The 22,524-nt window shown below is 42.7% G+C and overlaps 1 protein-coding gene across 3 annotated transcripts in view; it reads right to left on the bottom strand.

Moving 5' to 3' along the window:
- Window positions 1-22,524, bottom strand: part of mmd2a (monocyte to macrophage differentiation-associated 2a) — a 119,237-nt gene that overhangs the window by 33,182 nt on the left and 63,531 nt on the right. For all 3 annotated transcript variants that reach the window (XR_015760543.1, XM_043711914.2, XM_043711915.2), the window contains exons 4-5: window positions 9,450-9,610; window positions 5,802-5,876 (exon numbers count right to left, since the gene is read on the bottom strand). Coding sequence is in view for 2 of the 3 variants with exons in the window: in XM_043711914.2 (XP_043567849.1) it covers window positions 5,802-5,876; window positions 9,450-9,610 (236 nt within the window). In the remaining variant the exon portion in view is untranslated. The remainder of the gene's footprint in view (window positions 1-5,801; window positions 5,877-9,449; window positions 9,611-22,524) is intronic.

The following is a 22,524-nucleotide window of genomic DNA, read 5'->3' as shown; positions in this document are numbered from 1 at the left end:
ATTATTCAATTGTCAGTGTGGAAGTGAAGAGAAATGTTATGATGAGTATTTTTATTTGGAGTGTTCTGGAACTCTTGGACACAGTGTTTCAGACAAATAACAATGTATTATTTTGGAGAATTGTATGTCAATATGTGAAGCAGTGAAGGATAAAATGGGACAAATGCACATTAGTGTGGTTGCTCCAATAAAGAGTTGACATGGATCTGATGGGCTGAATGACTTGCTGTGCTGAAAACATTGTGGTCCTATGATGATTTTATTTTTGTTGCCTTTCATGGTATAAGTTGGTTTGGCAGTATCTCAGTACTCACACTATCTCCCTCTGGGTCCTTTTATTTAGAGTGGGCAAATGCACCACTTGGTGGCAGTATTGAGACACACAATTGTTAAAAAAGAAATACATGCCTTTATATGGTGCCTCCTGTTACCCATGCACTTTACAACAAATGCATTTTGAGTTATAATCACTGTTGTAATGTAGGAAGTTGGAAAGATCCCAGGTTCAATCCCTGTTCTTTCATGAATTAGCTGATCTCAGCCTGGATGACGGAGACAATCAGTGTTTTCACAATCCAGGAGTCTCAGCTAGAAAGTACAAACTGAGATACTGAGATACAATGGGATTGGGATCAGCTTTGATGTCTTCCACAGCTGAATATCACAAAGCTCACCACACAGGTTGTCAGGTGAAATAATGGCCATTCCGATGGGATTAACAGAGATGGCCAGAAATAATAAATCTGTACCTCCAAATTAAGTCATGAACAGTGGGAAAATCCCAATAATACCTTTTGGAATGGGAAAGGAGAGATAAAGACCATGGAATTATGTAAGAAACACCAAGATTGTGGCTGGGGCTGGTGTTCTTAACCCACCTCCTTACATGGTTAAATTGTCTCCAAACATATCCTATTTTTTCCATGCCATTCTCACTGCCACCTTAACTGGGCCTTGACTCTCTTAAGGTAGCCAAAGTGTCCACTGACTCAGATGAGATAAGCTGTGCTGAATTGATCAGCCAGTCTCATCTGTCTCAGTCTCATGATATCTGTACAAGAAACTCATCCCTGAGAACAAAGTTAAAAGCTGAATACAGTGCAGAACTGAAGTGTGCTGAGCAGAAAACCTAAATCCTGCTTTATTTAGCAAATTCATTCACAATTTTTAACAATTTTTCATGGGATGTGGGCATCGCTGGATGGCTAGCATTTACTGCCCGTCTCTCGGTGCCCTTGAGGAGGTGGTAATGAGCTGCCTTCCTTGAACTGCTGCAGTCCATGTGCTGGAGGTAGAGCCACAATGCCCTTAGGGAGGGAATCCCATTTGCATTTCCTTGGATACCAGTGCATACATTATTGTCCTGTGAATAATTAAATAAAGAGATAAAGAAGAAATCCTCCAGTGTGTTGGTGGTTCTTTGACACTTGCTGATGGCAAGAATCTGCACATGGAGTCCTTTAACTTGGGGAGGATGTTGCAAGCTACCACATGGTTCTAGCTGACCAGGAATCTCTTCCACTCTTAACATCTGCCAAAGGCGTACTGGAGGAATTTACAAATCGATAATCACCTTGTTTGACTGCATTGTGATAGACCTCCATAGCCATTAGATGCTGAGGTGGCACTTGAAACTGGAGTTTCTGACCAAGAGGAAGGAACACTAACCCCCCTGTAAAACAGGACTCCCAAATCCTCCTGTAAATTCAATGCAATTGTGAACTTAACCTGAAACCTTTACTGATATCAATTTGATGAATTATGCATTATTTCCACTGAAGACTGCTCTATAAACAGAGAATGTTCACACATTGAAAAAAAAGTCTGTTTCCGCTCACTCACTGAGTTCAGTCAACATTCAAAGTAGATGGAGAAAATAAGGAGAGCGCTATCTTTTGCACAAACCTGTCCTCACAATTCAGTTCACATGGTTCAGTTTGTTCTAAAAGGAAGCTGTTAGATATTTAATACACAGCAATGTGAAATTATATTTTAATCAGAGTGTAAACCTGGGCATTCCTAAAGATTTTAACTGAGTTACTGACTTATTTAAAGAATAGGTCTTGACTAAGTAAAGCAGTGGACAATGGAATAGTGAATTAGTAAGCTGTTATATACTTCACCCCCATTGTTATTGTCATTGAAGTCAATCAGGAGAGATGTTAAGCAGACTGTTGAACCACAATACATTTTTCATATCATTGGACAAAGATCCACCCCACAATATCAGGCAGAGGAATCTCATCCATGTGCATTTTGCACATAGAAATCATGCCATTACTACTCCATTAATCTTTAATACTGCTCTCGTCCTGCTGCTTTTCCTCCACACAATCTCTACCCATGTCACCTCCCTCCTACGCGTTTCACAGCTTCAAATCCCTGTGTGAAACCATATAGTGAGTGATAGTAGCCATTTTGACATCGCAACCTAAGCTGCATTCACTGCTTGCCTACAGTTAATGCACAAACACATTTCCAGCAAGAGTTACCAGATAGCAACCAGGGGCTGTACCAAAGATGAAGGGTTTCGCCCAGATTCAGGGCCACCAAAATGATTCAGATCAACTGTATGATCCTGAATGCTGTCCCAGCTAAAGTAAGTTAACTCAGTAAAGATCATGGAAATTTTCTGGTCTTTCGGGCTCAGGTCCTTATGGATGATTCAACATCAGGCTGAAACCAAACTTAGAAATTAGTAAATGCAGGGCATGGAAAATTATGGAAAAAGTTAAAGAAGAGAAAGTTCGTCAGAGGTCATTAAAGTTTCCAGAACAATCAAGAGGACAGAGAGTATGGTAAGGATCAGGAATTTAACCTCAGGCACAGTAGATAACGGGACAACTGTGAGAAAGGGGCAATCAACACAGGACTGAGGCTGTAGTATTTAAATGCACGCAGTATACAAAACAAGGTAAATGAGCTTGAAGTGCAGATTGAAATTGGCAGGTACAATATGGTGGGTATCACACAGACCTGGCTATAAGGGGATCAGGGCTGTGATCCAAGGATTTGCTGTTCCAAATGGATAGACTTTAGGTGAGCATGGCCCATGGGAACCACACACTGGGTGTAGTATAAACAGGCTGAGGGTTGGACCTCCAGCCCTGGTTGGATGGGGCGTCCCACCCTTGAGAATTTAGCTGGTAGCCTCAGCAGTATCAGAGCTCAGTAATGGTGGTGGACATTTAATCAATTGACAAGAAATGTGATCTCCACAAATATTTCCGTCATTGATGATGGGGAGACCAGCACGTAAATATAAAATGCAGCAGTAAAGTATTTACACTCATCCTCTGTCAGAGTTGCTGAATGGATTATCCATCTCAGCTTCATCCTGAAGTCTCCAGCAGCACAGTCTTTAGCCAATTGAATTCAATCCATACGATATCATAAAATGAATGAGGATACCAGAGACAGAGCTAGGGCCCTGGCAACATTCTGGGATTGGTACTGAAGACTTGTGCTCCAGAACTTGTCACCCCCAAGCCACGCTGTTCCTGTGCAGTTACAACACTGATATTTACCCGACAATGTGGAATGCTTTTATTTTGAAAATATACTTTATTCATAAAAATATCTTTAAATACATACATAGTTACTAAAGCAGTTTGGTTCTGTACAGTAGCATATGAAGAAACAAACAAACCCAAAGCATTTTTTTTATTTGTACAAGACTATATTTACACACAGTTGAGGCATTGGGAGGGTCCAATACCTGAACGGACCCCCATTTACCTTCAGCAGGAAGACCTCAGACAATGGTCTTTCCCCACTGCACCTTGGCAGCAGCTGCCCAGGCTTCAATGCGTCCCTCAGCACGTCATCCTGGCCCTTGGAGAACATATTTTTATTTCAAAAATATATTTGATTCCTGAAATTTCTAGCTTTGTCCTGTACACAAAAAGCAGGACAAACCTAACCTGGCCAATTACCACCCCACGAGTCTACTGTCGATCATCAGTAAAGTGATGGAAAGTGTCATCACTAATGCTATCAGGCAGCATCTGCTCAGTAATAATCTGCTCAGTGACACCCAGTTTGGGTTCTGTCAGGGCCACTCAGCTCCTGACCTCATTACAGCTTTGATTCTAACATGGACAACAGAGCTGGATTCCAGAGGTGAGGTGAAAGTGTAGTCCTGGACATCAATGCCATATTTGACCAAATGTGGCATCAAGGAGCCGTGGCAAAACTGGAATTGATGGGGCTCAGGGAGCAAACTCTCTGCTGGTTGTAGTGATATCTGGCACATAGGAAGATGGTTGTAGTTGTTGGAGGTCAGTCATCTTAGCTCCAGGACATCTCTGCAGGAGTTCCTCAGGGTAGTGTCCTAGGCCAAACCATCTTCAGCTGCTTCATCAATGACCTTCCCTCCAACACAGGGTCAGAAGTGGGGATGTTTTCCAATCATTGCACAATGTTCAACACCAGTAGTGACTCCTCAGATACTTAAGAAGACCATGTTCAAATGCAACAAGACCTGGATAATATCCAGGCTTGGGCTAACAAGTGGCAAGTAACATTCATATCACACAAATATCAAGAAATGACCATCTCTGATATGAAACAATCTGGCTACCAGCCCATGACGTTCAATTTTGTTACCATCACTGAATCCCCCCCCCCCCCCCCCCCCCCCGCCCCCCCCAATATCAACATCCTGGGAGTTTCTATTGACCACAAATTGAAAGAGGAGAAAGTGAGGTCTGCAGATGCTGGAGATCAGAGCTGAAAATGTGTTGCTTATGCCCGAAACGTCGATTCTCCTGTTCCCTGGATGCTGCCTGACCTGCTGCACTTTTCCAGCAACACATTTTCAGCACAAATTGAAAGAAACTAGCTGTATAAATCCTCTGGCTACAACAGTGGGTCAAATGCTCAGAAGTTTGCAATGAGTAATTCACTTTCAGTCTCCCCAGTGTCCGTCCACCATCGACAAGGCACAAGTCAGGTGGGTGATGGAATACCTCCCACTTGCCTGGATGGGGGCCGCTCCAACAACACTCAAGAAGCTTGACACCATCCAGGCCAAAGCAGCCCACTTGATTAGCACCCAATTCCATCCACCACCTTTAAACATCAACTCCCTCCACCACCAATGCCCTAGAGCATCAGTGTGTTCTGCAGAGTGCACTGTAGAAATTCACCAAGGCCACTTAGACAGCACCTTAAAAACCCCTGACTACTATCATCTAGAGGGACAAGGGCAGTAGAAACATGGGAACAGCAGACCTACAAACTCCCCTACAAGATACACACCATCCTGACTTGAAACTGTAGCTTCATTGTCGCTGGGTCACAATTCTGGAATTCCCTCCCGAGCAGCATTGTGAGGTCTACCTACAGCATGCAGACTGCAGCGGTTCAGGAAGGCAGCTCACCACCACCTTCTCAAAGGGCATTAAATGCTGGTCTAGTCAGTGATGCCCAGAACCTATGAATGAATTTTTAAAGGTTGCTGACCTTCTAATGCAGCACGTAAATGGTGCACTGTCTGAAAAAGACCTCATGATGAAAGATAAGGGTTTCCCCTGCCGCACTGACTCAGTTGGCCAATCTCACTAAAAGCAGATTGACCATTATCTTTTTAAATTTTTGTTTTGCTGGCGGGGAGCTAGTTAACTGCTGTGTTCACCTCTTTAACAACATCCTAGAAAAGAATTCACTTGATGCGAAGGCCTTTGACATATCTTAATGTTAGTGGCATGAATGAAATACATTTGAGATTTCTGTTTTCCAAGCCTGAGCGGTCAGTGTTGTTACAAATTCATGTCTCAGCAGTTCTTTGTTTGACTCACCAGGGGGCATAAGACGCAGCAATGAAGAAGTAGATCACCACCCTGTCAAACATGTGGAAGCAATGCTCTATTGTTCTAGATAAAGAAGGAAACAGTTGGATAGAATTACACTGGGTACAGTCCAACAGCACAGGTTTACATTGTATTCTAACACACACGGACAGCAAGTTGAACAGCATCACTCGAGCTGTATTGTTGGCTCTAGTTGGAATGTTTCAGATAAAAGTGATTTGTAATCAGATCCACATCCGCAGACAAAAATAAATATGGGACAGGCTCTTTTGTTGTTGAGCCTGGTAACTAGGTTAGGCATTCTGAACTGAGATGCATAAGTTGACAGCTTTCCCACAGAGGTGGTGGCTTTGGCCCCACATTTCAGCAGAGTTCCGTCTGCGCTTGGGATGACTACGCTACAGACATTCACTTATGGATGCTGCGAGTTCTGTCCCATGTGGGAAGACATTCGAACCGGACAGCAGAACCCCTCCCCCAACCACTACCACCACCATCCCACTCCCAACTCCTCTGGCAGCTTTCCTGTCATTGGGAAGAGTAGATGTTGCAGCCAGTCCACCACCAGGAGCTCTGATGAAGGTCAGATCCTGAGCTACATTGGACCAGCTTCATTGTGACCAGTGAGGGTGATTTTTTTTTAGATTAGATTCCCTACAGTGTGGAAACAGGCCCTTCGGCCCAACCAGTCTACACCGACTCTCCGACGAGTAACCCACCCAGACCCGTTTCACTCTGACTAATGCACCTGGGAGGCTGTATTTGGAAGGCTATGAGGGGGGGGGGGGAGGGGGGAAAGCCAGGGAGGGATGGTGCAGGAGTGAGTGGGAGTAGTGATTACCATTGAGCTTCACCCTGGCTCGGGGTGTCCAACTAGACCTTTCAGCCCACTGCCAGTCTACCAGGGCAGCGTGGTGTAGCAATGGTTAGCACTGCTGCCTCACAGCACCAGGGACCCGGATTTGATTCCAGTCTGTGCGAAGATTGCACATTCTCCTCGTGTCTGTGTGGGTTTCCTCCAGGTGCTCTGGTTTCCTCCCAAATTCAAAGATGTGCAGATTAGGTGAATTAGCCATGCTAAATTGCCCATAGCATTCAGGGGTGTGCAGGTTAGCTGCATTAGTCAAGGGTGAATGTAGAGTAGTAGGGGAATGGGTCTGGATCGGTGAATCTTCGGAGGGTCGGTGTAGACTTGTAGGGCCGAATGGCCTGTTTCCACACTGGAGGGATTCTATAATAATACCAGTATTGGTGAGAGGTGGCCTTTGAGTGGCTTCAACTGGCATAGAGACAAGCAGACTACAGGGCATAAATACAAACCACACACACACACACATACGTGCGCACACACACACACATACGTGCGCACACACACACACTCGCACACACACACAGACACACCAGGATTTTACAGACTCTCAGTGCTGCGTTGACAGGTAGGATGCATTGTAAAGTGCAATGCACTATGCCCAAAACTACCTACAATCCTGTTGGGGGTGGGAACACTGCCAGGTGGCATATCTACAAGGAGGTTAAGTATTACTCACTCATGCTGCTGCCATTTTAACCTCTGAGCCCACTAGAGGCCCCTTCCCCCATCCTCAGCTCTGCAGCCCACCTCATCAGGGCCCTGCCAGTTTCTCCTGATGACACATCCAGATTTATCTCCAGTCCAGCACATTTTCTCTTCAGCCTCACTGCAGTACCAGTAGTGGCCATCACTCCCAGTGCTGCTGCTCGCCTCAGGTTAGCTGTCTGAGGTGGGACCTAACCTCGTAGAGAAACAGAGGACCTGCCTCTAACCTGACCAATTAAACAACTGCAGTGTGAGCCCGTGAACTGGAGGTGAGCATACTCCTGGATTTTCTGCACAGGGACCAAGTAAAATGCAGTCCACTGATTCAAAGTCATTGTCTATGATTTTATTCAATTGGATTTAGTCAGTCGGGATGACAGCTATTTTCTTGAAATGTACGTACTGCCCCAGAAATCTGGCTACTTTAACTCCCAAGCCTCACCTCAATCCCACCAAACAATACAATTTTCTGTTCTGAATTCTGAATCTCCTGTCCTGTTCTGAAGAAAAATCATGTTTGACTCAACGCTCGATCTGTTTCTCTCTGCACAGACACTGCCAGACCTGCTGAGTTTCTCCAGCATTTTCTGTTCTTATTTCAGATTTCCAGCATTCTCAATACTTTTGTTTTATCCATATAACTTAGACATTTGTTACCAAATAAACTATAGTCTATGTTTCTGCCCTATGTTAATATAGTTTATCAGGGGTCCTTTTTACATAAAAATCAATAAAATGGCTGTTTCGTCAGCTAAATTAAATGCAGTAATTGTTTGAACCTATTTCCTTGCGAGTTGATAGTTTATGCTTTGATTGAGGGATGTTGGCTAAAAAAACCATTAAGTTCAATGACTGGGTTCCACTCATTGACACTATAGCGCCAGTGACATTAGCAATTCAAGGAATGTGGGCGGGGCCTGCATTTTCCATTGTCACATCATAATCTCCAAGCAACAAACAACCCTCATCCCTTTACCCTGTCCCATTGAGATGTAATGTCGATCAAGTCGGTCAGTGGTGAGTTTTGGGAAAAACTTTGTCCGCAATGAATCTAACCTAGAAGTGGAAGCATGGTGTACCTGTGTAGCTTACTCTTAGTTATACAAAGATGAGACTTTCAACTTTTCAGTTTTGACTGGTTTGCCCAGCTCTTGGGAGTGTAAGAACAGTGTTGTACATCAGTGCATGGGCATTTAAAGATCAAGCAAAACAGCTCCAGAGATGATTGACAGCAGTTGCTGTTTATTGGCCTCCAGATTTACAAACTGGTTTCTAGGCCGACTTAGCCATTAACAGATCCAGGCAGCAGGCTGTGCAGGGGGTGTCTTAGCTGTTGGCTGTCTGCCCCTCTTCCACAGCTATGTTCATGCCTAGGTGTCCTGGGAGAGGGGACAGACCAGATACGCTAATACTCTCGAAGCCTTTAGAGAGAAGTGGGCACTTCTGAGGATGCAGTGCTTTATCTCCCCCTCCAATTCCATTTTGACTTAGCCTCTCCCATATTTCCCTCACCTTTGATGGTCTGCAGTGCACTTAATGGGCTTTGCACATAAGGTATTCAATTGGAAACGCGGGCGATTTACTGGTGGTCATTAATAGGTGAACATTGCTACAAGAGATTCAGTGGTTGGAAAAGCTTTCGGTTGTGAGTGATTGACTTTTCGGATTGTCAAAGGTGAAACAACAGCTGGGTTCTTCTCTAGTGGCAATTTAGCTTCTGGGCAGTGAAAGGGTCTAGAAGGAAATGGTAGAAACTAGTGTTTGTGATAATTTATAGATTTATAATACAACCCTTGGGAATCTCTTACGCTGGAGGAGAAAGTGAGGACTGCAGATGCTGGAGATCAGAGCTGAAAATGTGTTCCTGGAAAATCTCTTATGCTGCCTAATTCCACATAGGGATATTGGTCTGTTAAACAGTGTACACAGTATTATCCAGCAGTACCCAGCCTCGTCAGCACCCCTAAAGTAAAATCTTTTTGTTCTATGTTCTGTACCTGATAGCCTGAAGCACAAATATCATTAAAGAAGTTTTCAAATTGTGACAAGGAAGCATTTACCGGAAATGGCTTTTCTTCCAGGAGATGGTGTGAAAAACAGTGGAGACTATAAAAAGGCCACACAGCCCAAACCCATAGATCCACGCTGAGATCATCTCCCATTGGTCGTCCGAAAGGCCACACAGGATGGAACTGCCGAGGATGCTGGGAATAATCCAGAACTGAAAGCAAAAACAGGGGCAGTCAGACTCTAGCAGTGTTGCTCATAAAAAGACAGTGAGAATTGAACATAACATTTTAATTGCATTCTGAAAAAAATCTTCTGTTTTTGCAACTCGTTGTTACTTTATTCATTCTTCTAATTGGACCTTCCCCAAAAGCAAGAAACGCTCAATGAATTCTTCAGAAGTTGTTCTGTAAAAAGGATACAGGAAGTTTGTTTGGAAGAGCAAGGAACTTTTAGATTGTCCCTTCTCCTCCCCCAAAAACTACACAACCCACCCACTCAGGACCTGCCTCACATCAGAATTTCACTAGTTCTAGGGAACTGTTCCAGCCAACCCATGTTCTCAGTCTTATTGTGAATCTTTGGAACTCTCTAGCCCAGGGGGTTGTTACTGAGTGTAGTTCAGGCTGAGATGAATGGGTTTTGGTTGCTCAGGGCATTGAGGGATACGTGAAGCGGCTGAGAAAGTGGAGTTGAGGGAGAAGATCAGCCATGATCATGTTAAATGGCACAGCAGACACAAGAGGTCGTAAGGTCCACTCCTGTTCCTATTTCCTGCCATTGGTAAAACCCCTTGATGCAACACTAACCTCAGGTCTAAAGATTTATTGACCTGATTGTGTCGATCAATCAATCAGACACATTGGAAAGGTGCCTAAGACAACCTGAAGTTGTTGGTGTTCAAAGAAAAACCTGGGGCATCTTCTTAAACCAGAATGACTTGTAGTGTTAGACAAAGTGAGGACTGCAGAAGCTGGAGATCAGAGTCAAGTGTGTGGGGCTGCAAAAGCACAGCAGGTCAGGCAGCATCCGAGGAGCAGACGAATTGACACTTTGGGCATAAACCCTTCATCTGGAATGAGGCTTGTGGGTTGGGGGTGCTGAAAGATAAATGTGAAGGGGGTGGGTCTAGGAGGAAGGTAGCTGGGAATGCAATAGGTAGATGAAGGTGGGGGGAGAAGGTGATAGGTCAGAGAGGAGGGTCTTGTAATGTTGATTGGACTTGTAGATAGAAATAGACCATGTTCAGTTCATCTTCCCCTTTTCTGACGACTGCCTGACACAACAATGATGGAGTTGATGATTAATCAAAGCACTTATTCTCTATCAATTAGACACGGATGGCACGGTGCCTCAGTGGTTAGCACTGCTGCCTCACAGTGCCAGGAACCCGGGTTCAATTCCAGCCTCAGGCGACTGTCTGTGTGGAGTTTGCACATTCTCCCTGTATCTGCGTGGGTTTCCTCTGGGTGCTCTGGTTTCCTCCCACAATCAAAAGATGTGCAGTTTAGGTAAAATGGCCGTGCTAAATTGCCCACAGTGTTCAGGGATGTGCAGGTCAGAGCATTAGTTAGGGGAAATGTGGAGTGATAGGTGTAGTTTAATGGGTCTAGGTGGGTTACTCTTCGGAGGGTGGATTTGTTGGGCCAAATGGCCTGTTTCCATACTGTAGGAATTCTAACTCACAGGTGAATTAACAAACTAGATTCCTGTAAATCCCAATTAGTACTATAGCTGATGCAACCTCAGTGGATTGGCTAGGAGAGGCAGAAAAGCTCATGTCTATAACCTCCAGGCTGCTTGATAATGCAAGCGTTTTCACATACTAACTAGCTCACAATAAAAGGTTTGGAGCAAATTAACTTGATTTAGCCTATTACAGCAAGGTCGAGACATTCTCCACAACTCAAAGTACTTATGATAGAAGAATGGACATAGAAAATAAAAGTTTAAACAATGTGTCATTGATAATTTTTCATTCCACCTTTTGTCTCAGTGCTCAATCTCAGAATGAGCTGATACATTCCAATAACAATTAAATTTAGAGATCAACGGTCATTGTATAAACAAGTTACTTCTTTAAAGGGAAACTTCAACCTGCAAACTGTAACTAATTACCACATCCAAAATTGAAGGAAATTGTAAAATTATTTTTAAAATTTCATCTATGAAAGAAAAACAAATTTCAAAACCTGTGAGTTAAATTGCAACCCAGCCATTATATTAGCAGAGTGATTAACATGCAGAAACAAAGCCAGGATTTTCTATTGAAGTGAAAGTTGGCTGAGGAGGCTTTTTCTTTTGTATTTTTGTTCACAGTCATTGAAACATAAAATGGTCATGGCACAGAGGGAAGCCATTCAAGCCTTTGTCTCTGTACAGTCTCTCTGCAAGTGCAACTCAGCTAGTCCCCATGTCCCACTCATTCACGCTTTCCCACAGCTCTGCAAATCTTTTCTCTTCAGTTTATAATTCAATTCCCTTTTACAAACCACAACTGAATTCATGTCCACTACATGTTCAGACAGTACATTCCAGATCATAACCACTTGCAGCACAAGAGCTAATTTTCCTCATGTCACCAATTGCCATAAATTGACGTTCTCTACTTCTTGATCCTTTTGCCAATGAGAACAGTTTGTCCTTATGTACACCACTATGGATTTTGATCACTTCTGTCAAATCTCTTCTCAATCTTAAAGGAAACAGCTCTAGTTTCTACAGTGAATTTCTTCCACAATGCAATGGTTGCATTGTTGTGCAACCCAGCATTATCGAAAAATCACACTTTAGAACCAGTGCTTAAAGTGTTGGCAATGTAATCGCGTTACAGCCAACACCGTTTTAAAAGTTTGAGCTTTAGAAACAGTGTCCCCAACCTGGCAATCGCGTTACAGTGAAACTTACATTAACGAAACGTGCGTAATAGCAGAACAACCTGCATAACTGAAGTCGCTCACCCCAAAACCATTTTCTACATCCTACCTAATGCCTTCGTTTACTTTCTAAAGTGTGATGCCCAAGATGGGACACAGAATTCAAGATAGGGCTAAACCAGTATTTTATAAAGATTAATCATAACTTCCTTGCCTTTGTACTCTTTGCCTCTGTTTATACAGTCCAGAATGCCATAGCAACCACTTATTCCCACATTTAATAATATATACTTCCAGGTCCCTTTCGTTCAGTGCAGTTTTAGAATTGGACTATTACATTGTATCCATTAATTCTTACCAGCAAAAGTTTTTACATTTCTCTGCATTAAATTTCATTTGCCATATGTCTATCCATTCCACTAGGCTGCCTTTATCCTCTTGAAATATATTAATCTTTTTTACTTCTTAGGCAGTCCATCAGGATTGAGGAGGGCTTGTTCTTCCTTGGATTTAATGGGTTCTGAAATGGATAGGAAGTTCAAAGTACAAATTGCAGGCTCTGCAAGGACAGGTCAGGGCAGGACTGTTTGAAGGAACAGGAAGGTGAGGTGTTTGCAGCGATGTGTGCTCCTGCTCTCTTGTGACTTTACCTCTGCATGTTCCCAATGTGTTGGAACCTTCCTGAATAAACTATCACCAATTATCACTGCCCTCCACACAGTTCCCAACAATTTCAGGTTGTGTTATTGTCAAATTTTGAAAGTGTATCTTGCGCACCCAACTTATTAATTTTGATATAGATCATAGGTCATTAAAATGGATCAAGAAAAACAATGTTTCTACGATGAACCCAAGGGAACCCCCACTGTCAACCTTTTTCCTGTCCAAATAATAACTATTTACTGACTGTTTCCTGTCAATCAACCAATTTAATATCAAGCCTGCCACTATTCTTTTTATTCCACCTTTAGCTTTGTTGACCAGCCTGCCATGTCGCACATTATCAAGTTCCTTTTGGAAGTCCATATCAACTCCATTTTCCTCATCAATCTTCTCTGTTGCATAATCTTAAGACTCAATCAATTTGGCTGAACAAGGTTTGCCATTAACAAATCTGCACAGGATTCCTTGAACAATCCACATTTGTTCATGAGTTTGTTGATTTTGTTCAGATTATCATTTCTAAAAGCATAGCTACCATTGAAGTTAAATTGACTGGTCTGTAACCGCTGTGTGTAACCTTACACACATTTCTGAACAACTACATTTATAATTCTACAGACCTCTGGCACCATTTCTGTATCTAAAGAGGACTGGAAGATTATTGCCAGTTCTCCTGCCATTTCCACTCTATAAATCCCTTAGTATCCTCTGGTGCATCCATCCAGTTCCTGGTGACTTCTCAAATTTAAGTGTAAGCTAGAATTTCTAATAGCTTTTCTTTATCAATTTTTTTCCCTATCCAGTGCCTCAACTAATTCCTCTTTCACTATGACATTGGCAGCACTTTCTTCCTTGTTAAAGTCAGATTCAAAGTTAGTACCACAGCTAAGCACTCTGTCTCTGTGCGTTCTTGATTCATAGTTGGCCCCTATGCCTTTTACCCTTTTACTAGTTATATGCCTATGAAAAATGTTTTGTATACCTTTCTTTAATTGATGGTCTTTCTCTCTCTGTATCTCATTACTTTTTTCACTTCCTTTCTGAACTTATTACACTCAGCCTGGTTATCACTTTTAGTACTGACCTGACACCTGTCATACAAGTCCAAATCCAAAAGATGTGCAGGTTAGGTGAATTGGCCATGCTAAATTGTCCATAGTGATAGGTGCATTAATCAGAGGTATATATAGGGTAGGGGAATGGGTTATTCTTCGGAGGGTCGGTGTGGACTTGTTGGGCCAAAGGGCCTGTTTCCACACTGTAGGGATTCTAATCTGATCTAATTTTCTGCTTCATCTTAGTGCCTGTCTCTTTCATCATTCTGGCTATGTGTGTGTTACCTTTCTCCCATTTGTACTTCAACCATTCCTGAGCCATCTCCTTTTTAAAGGCAACCCTCTACATCCTCACTGGTTTACCTGCCGACAGAGAAATGGACTTTTGTTCACCAACTTAGTATTTGGCATTTCAGGTAAACTTAATTAAATTGTTCCATAAATGTGAAAATGTTTTTACTTCTATATTGTATTTCATAGAATTCCTACAGTATTCCTACAGCCAAACAAGTCTGAAGAGTATCCCATCCAGACCCACTTCCCCACCCTATTCCTCTATATTTCCCCTAAATGATGCACCTCGCCTACACATCCCTGAACGATGGGCAATTTAGCATGGCTAATTCACCTAACCTGCACATCTTCTGACTGCAGAAGGAAACTGAAGTACCAAGAGGGAAACCCACACAGACATGGGGAGAGTGTGCAAACTCCATGCAGACAGTTGCCTAAGGCTGGAATCAAACCCGGGTCCCTGGTGCTGTGAGGCAGCAGTGCTAACCACTGAGCCACCGAGCCACAGTTATTGCATAACTCATGTAAAACAGACTGAAAGTGGTTTCAGTTTTGTAAAGTTGTAATTACTTATGAATGGTTTTAAAATGGGGACCGAGGAATAAACTTTTTGGTTATGTCTGTCCCTTGTTAGGATAAATGTGAACAAAATAGTGTTACAACTCTGATGGGAGGATTGGACTGGTAATCAAGCCTCACTACTCATAGAACATATCAAAATTGTTAAGGTTTTATTTTCAGCAAAATGATCACTTTGTTTCTCTGTATGATTTTATATAGGACAAAGGAGACCTCCACCGGGTTTCTTCAATAAACTCAAAACTAAATTGTTTATTCGAAACAAACTTTTTCTTTAAACAAATGGCAATACTGGTTATCAACCAAGTTATTACTACAGTGAATTAAACTGTACCCTCTTAATCCCAAACAAATACATTCAGTCATAGACAAGACAATATGGCTCTGTAGCAAAAACTTCAGCTTAAAAGGTATTGGCTAAAATAGGCATTGTGGATCAAGGATAGCTTCACCTTTTATAGTTCCTTTGGTTTCTTGTTGTTAGTATCAAATATCTAGGCAGTTCCAGCATGATGGAAGATCTTCAAACCATATTTCAGAATCAGGTGGGAAACAGCGAGGAACCCTGATATTTGGAATTCCGTCAGAATTTTTAGAATTAGAATCCCTACAGTGTGGAAACAGGTCCTTTGGCCCAACAAATCCACATCGACCCTCCGAAGAGTAACCCACCCAGACCCATTCCCCTACCCTATATTTATCCTTGATTAATGCACCTAGCCTACACATCCCTGAACACTATGGGCAATTTAGCACAGCCAATTCATCTAACCTGCACAACTTTGGACTGTGGGGAGGAAACCCATGTAAACATGGGGAGAATGTGCAAACTCCACACAGACAGTCGCCTGAGGCTGGAATTGAATCCAGGTCCCTGGCACTGCGAGGCAGCAGTGCTAACCATGCCAGGTTTACAAGCAACTTCAGAGAGAGAGAGATTTTTTTCTGGAAGGTGTGTCTCTTACTAACTGAGAGAGAGAGCTGCTTTTGGTTGCCAACTTCTTCAACATCTCACATCTAGGTATGTGAACTGAAAAAGCAATTTCAGTTCAGAGGCTAAGACAATGAACAGTATGGATTCTAGGGATTATCCAACAATTAATATGTTTTAAAAAAAAGCTTTATCTCTCTTAATAATTGATTTAGTTGGACTTTTTCTCCCAAGATTACCAGCTTTTCCCATATACAATGGCTAATTCACGGTTCTTTGAACTTTTGATGTTTTATCTGCAAGACATTATATGACAAAGCCTCTTCAACACAAAATTTTCAAATACTCAAATAAAAGCAAAATCTGGCAGATCCTGGAAATCTCAAACACACACACAAAGTGCTGGAGAAATTCACCAGGTCTGGCAGCATCTGTGGAAAGAAAAACAGAGTTAACATTTGAACTACATATCCAAACAGTTCCACAGTCCAACGTTTCATAGTCCGTAAATATTTATGTATTTCTAACAGTAACGATGTTTCACATCAAATGTATCACAAATTTAGGTTGGCATGCTTTCAATATGAAATTATGTACAAACTGGAACATGTTATATGTGAGATAACGTGCAGGTTGGCATGTGTCACATGTGAGATTATTACCATGTTCTACATGTGAGATAATAGTCTTGCGAGGATGTTACATGTCATACAACAAGCTGTGATTTTAGATACGTGCAGATGTGACACTTTTGGAAGTTTAAAGTGTAAGATTACACTCAATCAGGAGTTGTCTTAATGGTTTTTCCTTCAATTTATCCCCCGATTTTGTTAGAAAATACCACCTCCTCTTTTCCAAGCAGCAAAAAGCATCTCCCATAGGCAAGACCATAATGTGGCTATTTTTGTTGGCAGGAATTCCCCATGTGAGTACTCTATATCCCAAGACTTCTCCCTGAAGAAACTGACACATTCAAAGTGTTATTTCATTTCACACATTTAGTCTAAAGATACCATTTCATTGTAAGATTTTTTTTTTTGCCACCTGCTTCTGATCTGTAATCCTGCAGTCAGGGTGTCATTTGGACTGGGACTACTTGCAAATTGCAGCAACTGCATAAAAGAAAATCTCCGGTAGAAAATTTACAGCATGCCAGGTTAAAATCCTACACTGCAACATTTTTGCAAACTCCTGAGAGATTCAGAATCTGTTGCCAGGTCCCTTTTCCATTACAAGTTTGCAGCTTTATTTTCCTCTGGATTAGATTTTGAGTGCAAACGAAAGTTCCTTTTAATCAAGTCAGAGGATTACCCACAATGTATTCCACTATACTGGCCTGAAACTAGAGATGGGTTTTATAACAGCTCTTACAAAAGGATCTGACTGCTGAGCTGCTCCCATTGCTGACTACAATCAGCTCGACAGTTATGAATATAATCAAATTATTAAGGTCAAAGACATCTCAGATTTCCTTCCCCATACTGGGCTGCCAGCTCATCTTTCTTTCCTCATATAGCAAACAAAGCAAACTGTTTGCAAGGTCCCACAAGTTTCACTGTGATGATTTGGAGATATTGTCTGAATGTTGGCAGTACACCAATTTCCTCTCCTCCTGTTCAAATAGGCTCACAGATAGCTTTTACATTGGCTGAAATGGTGGACGGGACCTTGGTTGAAGATTGCATCTGAAAGATGAAACATTAAACAATTGCAGCAGTCCCTCGGTACTGCACTGGGTATCTCAGCCTATATTATGTGCTTTAGGTATGGCTCGTACCTACAATCTCCTGACTTAGCATGCGATAGCAATGACTGAGTCACACTTAGCACTCTTATTTATTTTGATTTACTTTAACCTTCAAGGAATGATTCTCCACCACTGTTTCCAAAATCATACCATGTTTTATCTTTTTCTCTTTGTTTAGGGGTTCCTACAATCTTATAGCATTATGGAACTCCATGTTCTTCATCTATGTCAATGTATCTCCTGAACAGGCTATTCAAAAATGCACGGAAATCAGCCTGAGCTCATTCACATTTTCAATTCAATTAATCCTCTCACTTTCTGTTTGATATGAGGAATTTATGGAACAGGGGACAGGTAGGCGCAAATCCAAGAACACCAGCAAAGAATAGCACAAAATGAGTTCTATTACAGTACCGTGGAACTTTGAAAAGTTAATTTGCATTTCCATGCTATGCACAGCACTTTTTATTAACTTACCTTCATCATATAGGACAGAAATAAATTAGAAGCTATTAACTATTAATAAATTTCTGTCAATGTCTGCAATGTCAGATCTGACAAGTACCTAGGTCAGCAATTTAATGGGGTCAATATTATCATGCTGGGTCCCTGCTTGTCATATTATAAGGTGCAGGAATCTGAGGCATTCAATGTATTGGATAGACCTGTTACAGATTATGATTCAGAAATAGTAGAGGACTTTTTATTTGATAGAATGCATTTACTTAAATTAGGTTCCATTGTCATATTGAACTTTATGGTTAAATAAAGCTGGCTGTAATTCACAATACTACCTCTGCACAGAGGTCATTATTGTGTACAGAGATAATACTAGCAGTTTAATATGTTAATCAGAAAAATGTATATTTTACAAGAAGTGATGTAATGTCACCCACATTTGCTCTCTCATACCATCTTGTGGTAAGATGTAGCCCACACAGTAAGATGTCGTAGAGTCATAGAATCATAGAGATGTACAGCAATGGAAACAAACCCTTCAATCCAACTCGCCCATGACGACCAAATATCCAACATAAATCTAATCCCATTTGCCAGCACTTGGCCCATATCCCTCTAAACCCTTCCTATTCAGATACCCATCCAGATACCTTTTAAATATTGTAATCATACCAGCCTCCACCACTTCTTCTGGCAGCTTATTCCATACAAGCAGCACCTTTTGTGTGAAAAAGTTGCTCCTTAGGTTCCTTTTAAATCTTTCCCCTCTCACCTTAAACCTATGTTGTCTAGTTTTGGACCCGCCTACCCAAGGGAAAAGATCTTGGCTATCCACCCTATCCATGCTCCCCATGATTTTATAAACTTCTATAAGATGATTGTCCAGCCTTTTTAGCCTCTCCCTGGAGCTCAAACCCTCCAACCCTGGCAACATCCATGCAAATCTTTTCTGAACCCATCCAAAACATCCTTCCAAGAGCAGGGAGATGAGAATTGAATGCAGTATCCCAGAAGTGGCCTCACAGTGTATGAACAGCTGCAATGACTTCTTAACTCCTATACTCAATGCTCTGACCAAATGCTTCTTCACTATCCTATTTACCTGTGACTCCACTTCCAAGGAACTATGAGCCTGCACTCCCAGGACCTTCCCATTTAGTGTATAAGTCCTGCCCTGATTTGCCTTTCCAAAATGCAGCACCTCACATTTATCTGAATTAAACTCCATCTGTCATTCCCGGCCCATTCTCATCAAGATCCCATTGTAATCTGAGGTAACCTTCTTCACTGTACACTACACCTCCAATTTTGGTTTCATCTGCAAACTTACTAACCATACATCCTGGGGTCACATCCAAATCATTTATATATGTGATGAAAATCAGAAGACTCAGCACCAATCCTTGTGGCACACCACTAGTCACAGGCCTCCAGTCTGAAAAGTAACCCTCTACCACCATCTTCTGTTTCCAAATGGCTAGTTCTCCCTGTATTCTCTATGACCTAACCTTGTTAACCAGTGTACCATGAGGAACCTTGTCAAACCCTTTACTGAAGACCATACAGATCACATCCACCACTCTGGCCTCCTCAATTCTCTTTTCTTTCTTCAAAAAACTCCATCAAGTTAGTGAGACATAATTCCCCATGCACAAAGCCGTGTACCTATAAAGTTAGTGTCTTCCTTACCTTGGCAGACTTCATAGAGACTCCTTATCTGCCTACTAATACCAAGATTTAATTTGTCATGGCAATGCCCTGACCAATCAGAATCAAGCGTATTTGTCTGAAAGTTTAAAAAAAACCTAACTGGTCACTCAGGTGGGCCCCAGCTATGCCTGCCTCTTTGCTGGCTATGTTGAACAGTCCCTCTTCAGTACTTACACAGGCACTGTGCCCCAACTCTTCCGCTGTTACATGGATAACTGCACCGGTGCAGCATCCTGCACCCAGGCTGACCTGGAGCATTCACTGACTTTGCTCACACTTGCATCCCGCCCTCAAATTCACTTGGTCCATCTTGGTCCATCTTGGACACCTCCCTCCCTTTTCTTGACCTCTCCATTTCCATCTCTGGCGACAATTTATTATAAACCCACAGACTCCCATAACTGCCTAGACTACACCTCCTCCCACCCAGTATCCTGCAAGAACTCCATCCTGTTTTCCCTATTCCTCTGACTCTGCCGCATCTGCTCGGACAAGGAGACATTCCACTCCCAAACAGCGCAGATGTCTACTTATTTTCCCACTCTGTCATCCTCCACCACACCACCTCCATTCCCCGCTCCACTACTCTAACCCTCCCCTGCAAAATGCAATAAAGACAGAGTCCCTCTCGTTCTCACCTACCACCCCACCAGTTTCCTCATCCAATGCACCATCCTCAAACACTTTTGCCAACTCCACTTTGACACCACCACCAAGAGCATCTTCCTCTCCCCACCCCTCTCTGCCTTCCACAATGACCATTCCTTCACCAATTCTTGGTTTGCGCCACTCCCCCTACCAAACCTCCCACCCAGCCCTCCGAACTCCCAAGTACCTGGGACCAGAAAAGATGCAAAATCTGCCGGCACACCATTCTCCTCACCTCCATCCAGGGCCCCAGTCCTTCCAGATGAGACAGAGGTTCACATGCCTTTCCTCCAAACTAGTTTACTGTATCTGGTGCTTCTGATGTGGTCTTCTCTACATTGGGGAGCCCAAACGTAAACTTAGTGAATGGTTTGCCTACCATCTCAGCCAGGCCCACAGGAACCATCCTGACCTCCCAGTCACCGCCTATTTTAATTCCCCTTCCTACTCCCACACCATGACCATCCTTGGCCTCCTCCATTGCCACAGCAAATTAGACTGCAAATTGGAGGAATAACCCACCTCATCTGCGGCCTACAGCCCGGAGGACTCAACATTGAGTTCTCCAATTTTCAAATAACCTCCCTTCTCACCCCTGACTCCCGCTCCAGCCCCTCCCCCCTTTCCATTCCTCTGATCGACCCTTCCTTCCAGCTACCAACCGGATTCATTCCTCCCAATGACCAAACAGATCGTACCCTCTACCTTGGTTCACCTATCCCTACCTCACCTCCTTGCCCCTCCCCCCCTTATCTTCAGCTCCCTCTACACCTCCTGATGCTGCCTGGCTTGCTGTGTTCTTTCAGCCTCCTGCTTGTCTACCTGTTAATTGTCAGTGAGCAATAGTAGATACACTCTCCATGGCAACGCCTCTATCAGTCAGAATCCACTTGCCAAACAATTAGCACTCTTCTCTCATGCTCTAAAAATGCTGGTTTTCCCTTTGAATGCGTATTCTTGCAAAATGTTCCGATGAATGTAAGATAAAAAACTTTGACAAAACATGTCTTTTATCAGCAATACTCAAATACTAAGAATACAACATGGTGAAATAAGATACTAAAACAAATAAGGTAAGACCGCTGACATTAATGGAGTTAAAAATCACACAACACCATGTTAAAGTCCAACAGGTTTATCTGGAGGCACTAGCTTTCAGAGCACTGCTCCTTCATCCTTCAAGTCCAGCATCGTCATCTCCAAATCATGACATTAATGGAGAGCTTGTAACAGACTGCAGGCTCAATAAGTCTATATTACACCATTTCAGGTCCTGCTGTAAAGGCAAACAATGACCAGGTCAATACACTGTCATATGCGATGGGTGGGTCTGCAGATCTGACATCTATGAGAAAAAAAATGCCACGTGCAAAGAAGTAATCAAAGCACTTAATACCTAATTCAATCTGAGAAAGAATAACACTGTTGATGGGATAAATTTAACATGTGTACCCAACATCAAGGGGAAAATGCCAATATATTTATAATATAAATGAACTCCCTAGGCTGTGAATATAGCAGCTGGAAATATAAACTGTTCTGACACAGACCCCTACTATTGGATTAGATTCCCTACAGTGTGGAAAGAGGCCATTTGACCCACCAAGTCCACACTGACCCTCTGAAGATTAACCCACCCCCTTACACTTACCCCTAACTAATGCAGCCTGGCCATTTCATCTGACCTGCAAATCTTTTAATTGCGGGAAGAAATTGGAGCACCCAGAGGAAACCCACGCAGACACGGGGAGAATGTGTAAACACCACACAGATAGTCACCCGAGGTGGGAATCGAACCCAGGTCCCTGGTGCTATGAGGCAGCAGTGCTAACCACTGAGCCACCGTGCGGCCCCCTTTGCACCTGAAATAATTGCACAGTGGCCAGTATCCAGTCACCAAGTCACCCTTTGTCTACATGTGCACAGTACATGGGCTCTGACCAGTCAGCTTGGAGTCAGTTCCTCAACTGAGAGGTCTCTGAATCTCCTGTTTATTTCTGTCAGCCAGGGCTCTCTGATTGGTCCAAGTTAACAGCCTGAATCAGGGAACTCATACTCAATGAGACGTACCTGGCTCCAATCACTACAGGACCATTGAATGGAGCCTGTTTTGATCACTTGCTATTGAGAGGTGATCTACCCTTTTTCAAAGTGAATCTGACCCAG

This window comes from Chiloscyllium plagiosum, unplaced genomic scaffold, assembly GCF_037043375.1.
Source record: "Chiloscyllium plagiosum isolate Xiang-an unplaced genomic scaffold, Cpla_swu_hap1 HiC_scaffold_20, whole genome shotgun sequence".
Classification (NCBI taxonomy): Eukaryota; Metazoa; Chordata; class Chondrichthyes; order Orectolobiformes; family Hemiscylliidae; genus Chiloscyllium; species Chiloscyllium plagiosum.
This window is presented reverse-complemented; position numbering and strand designations above follow the sequence as displayed.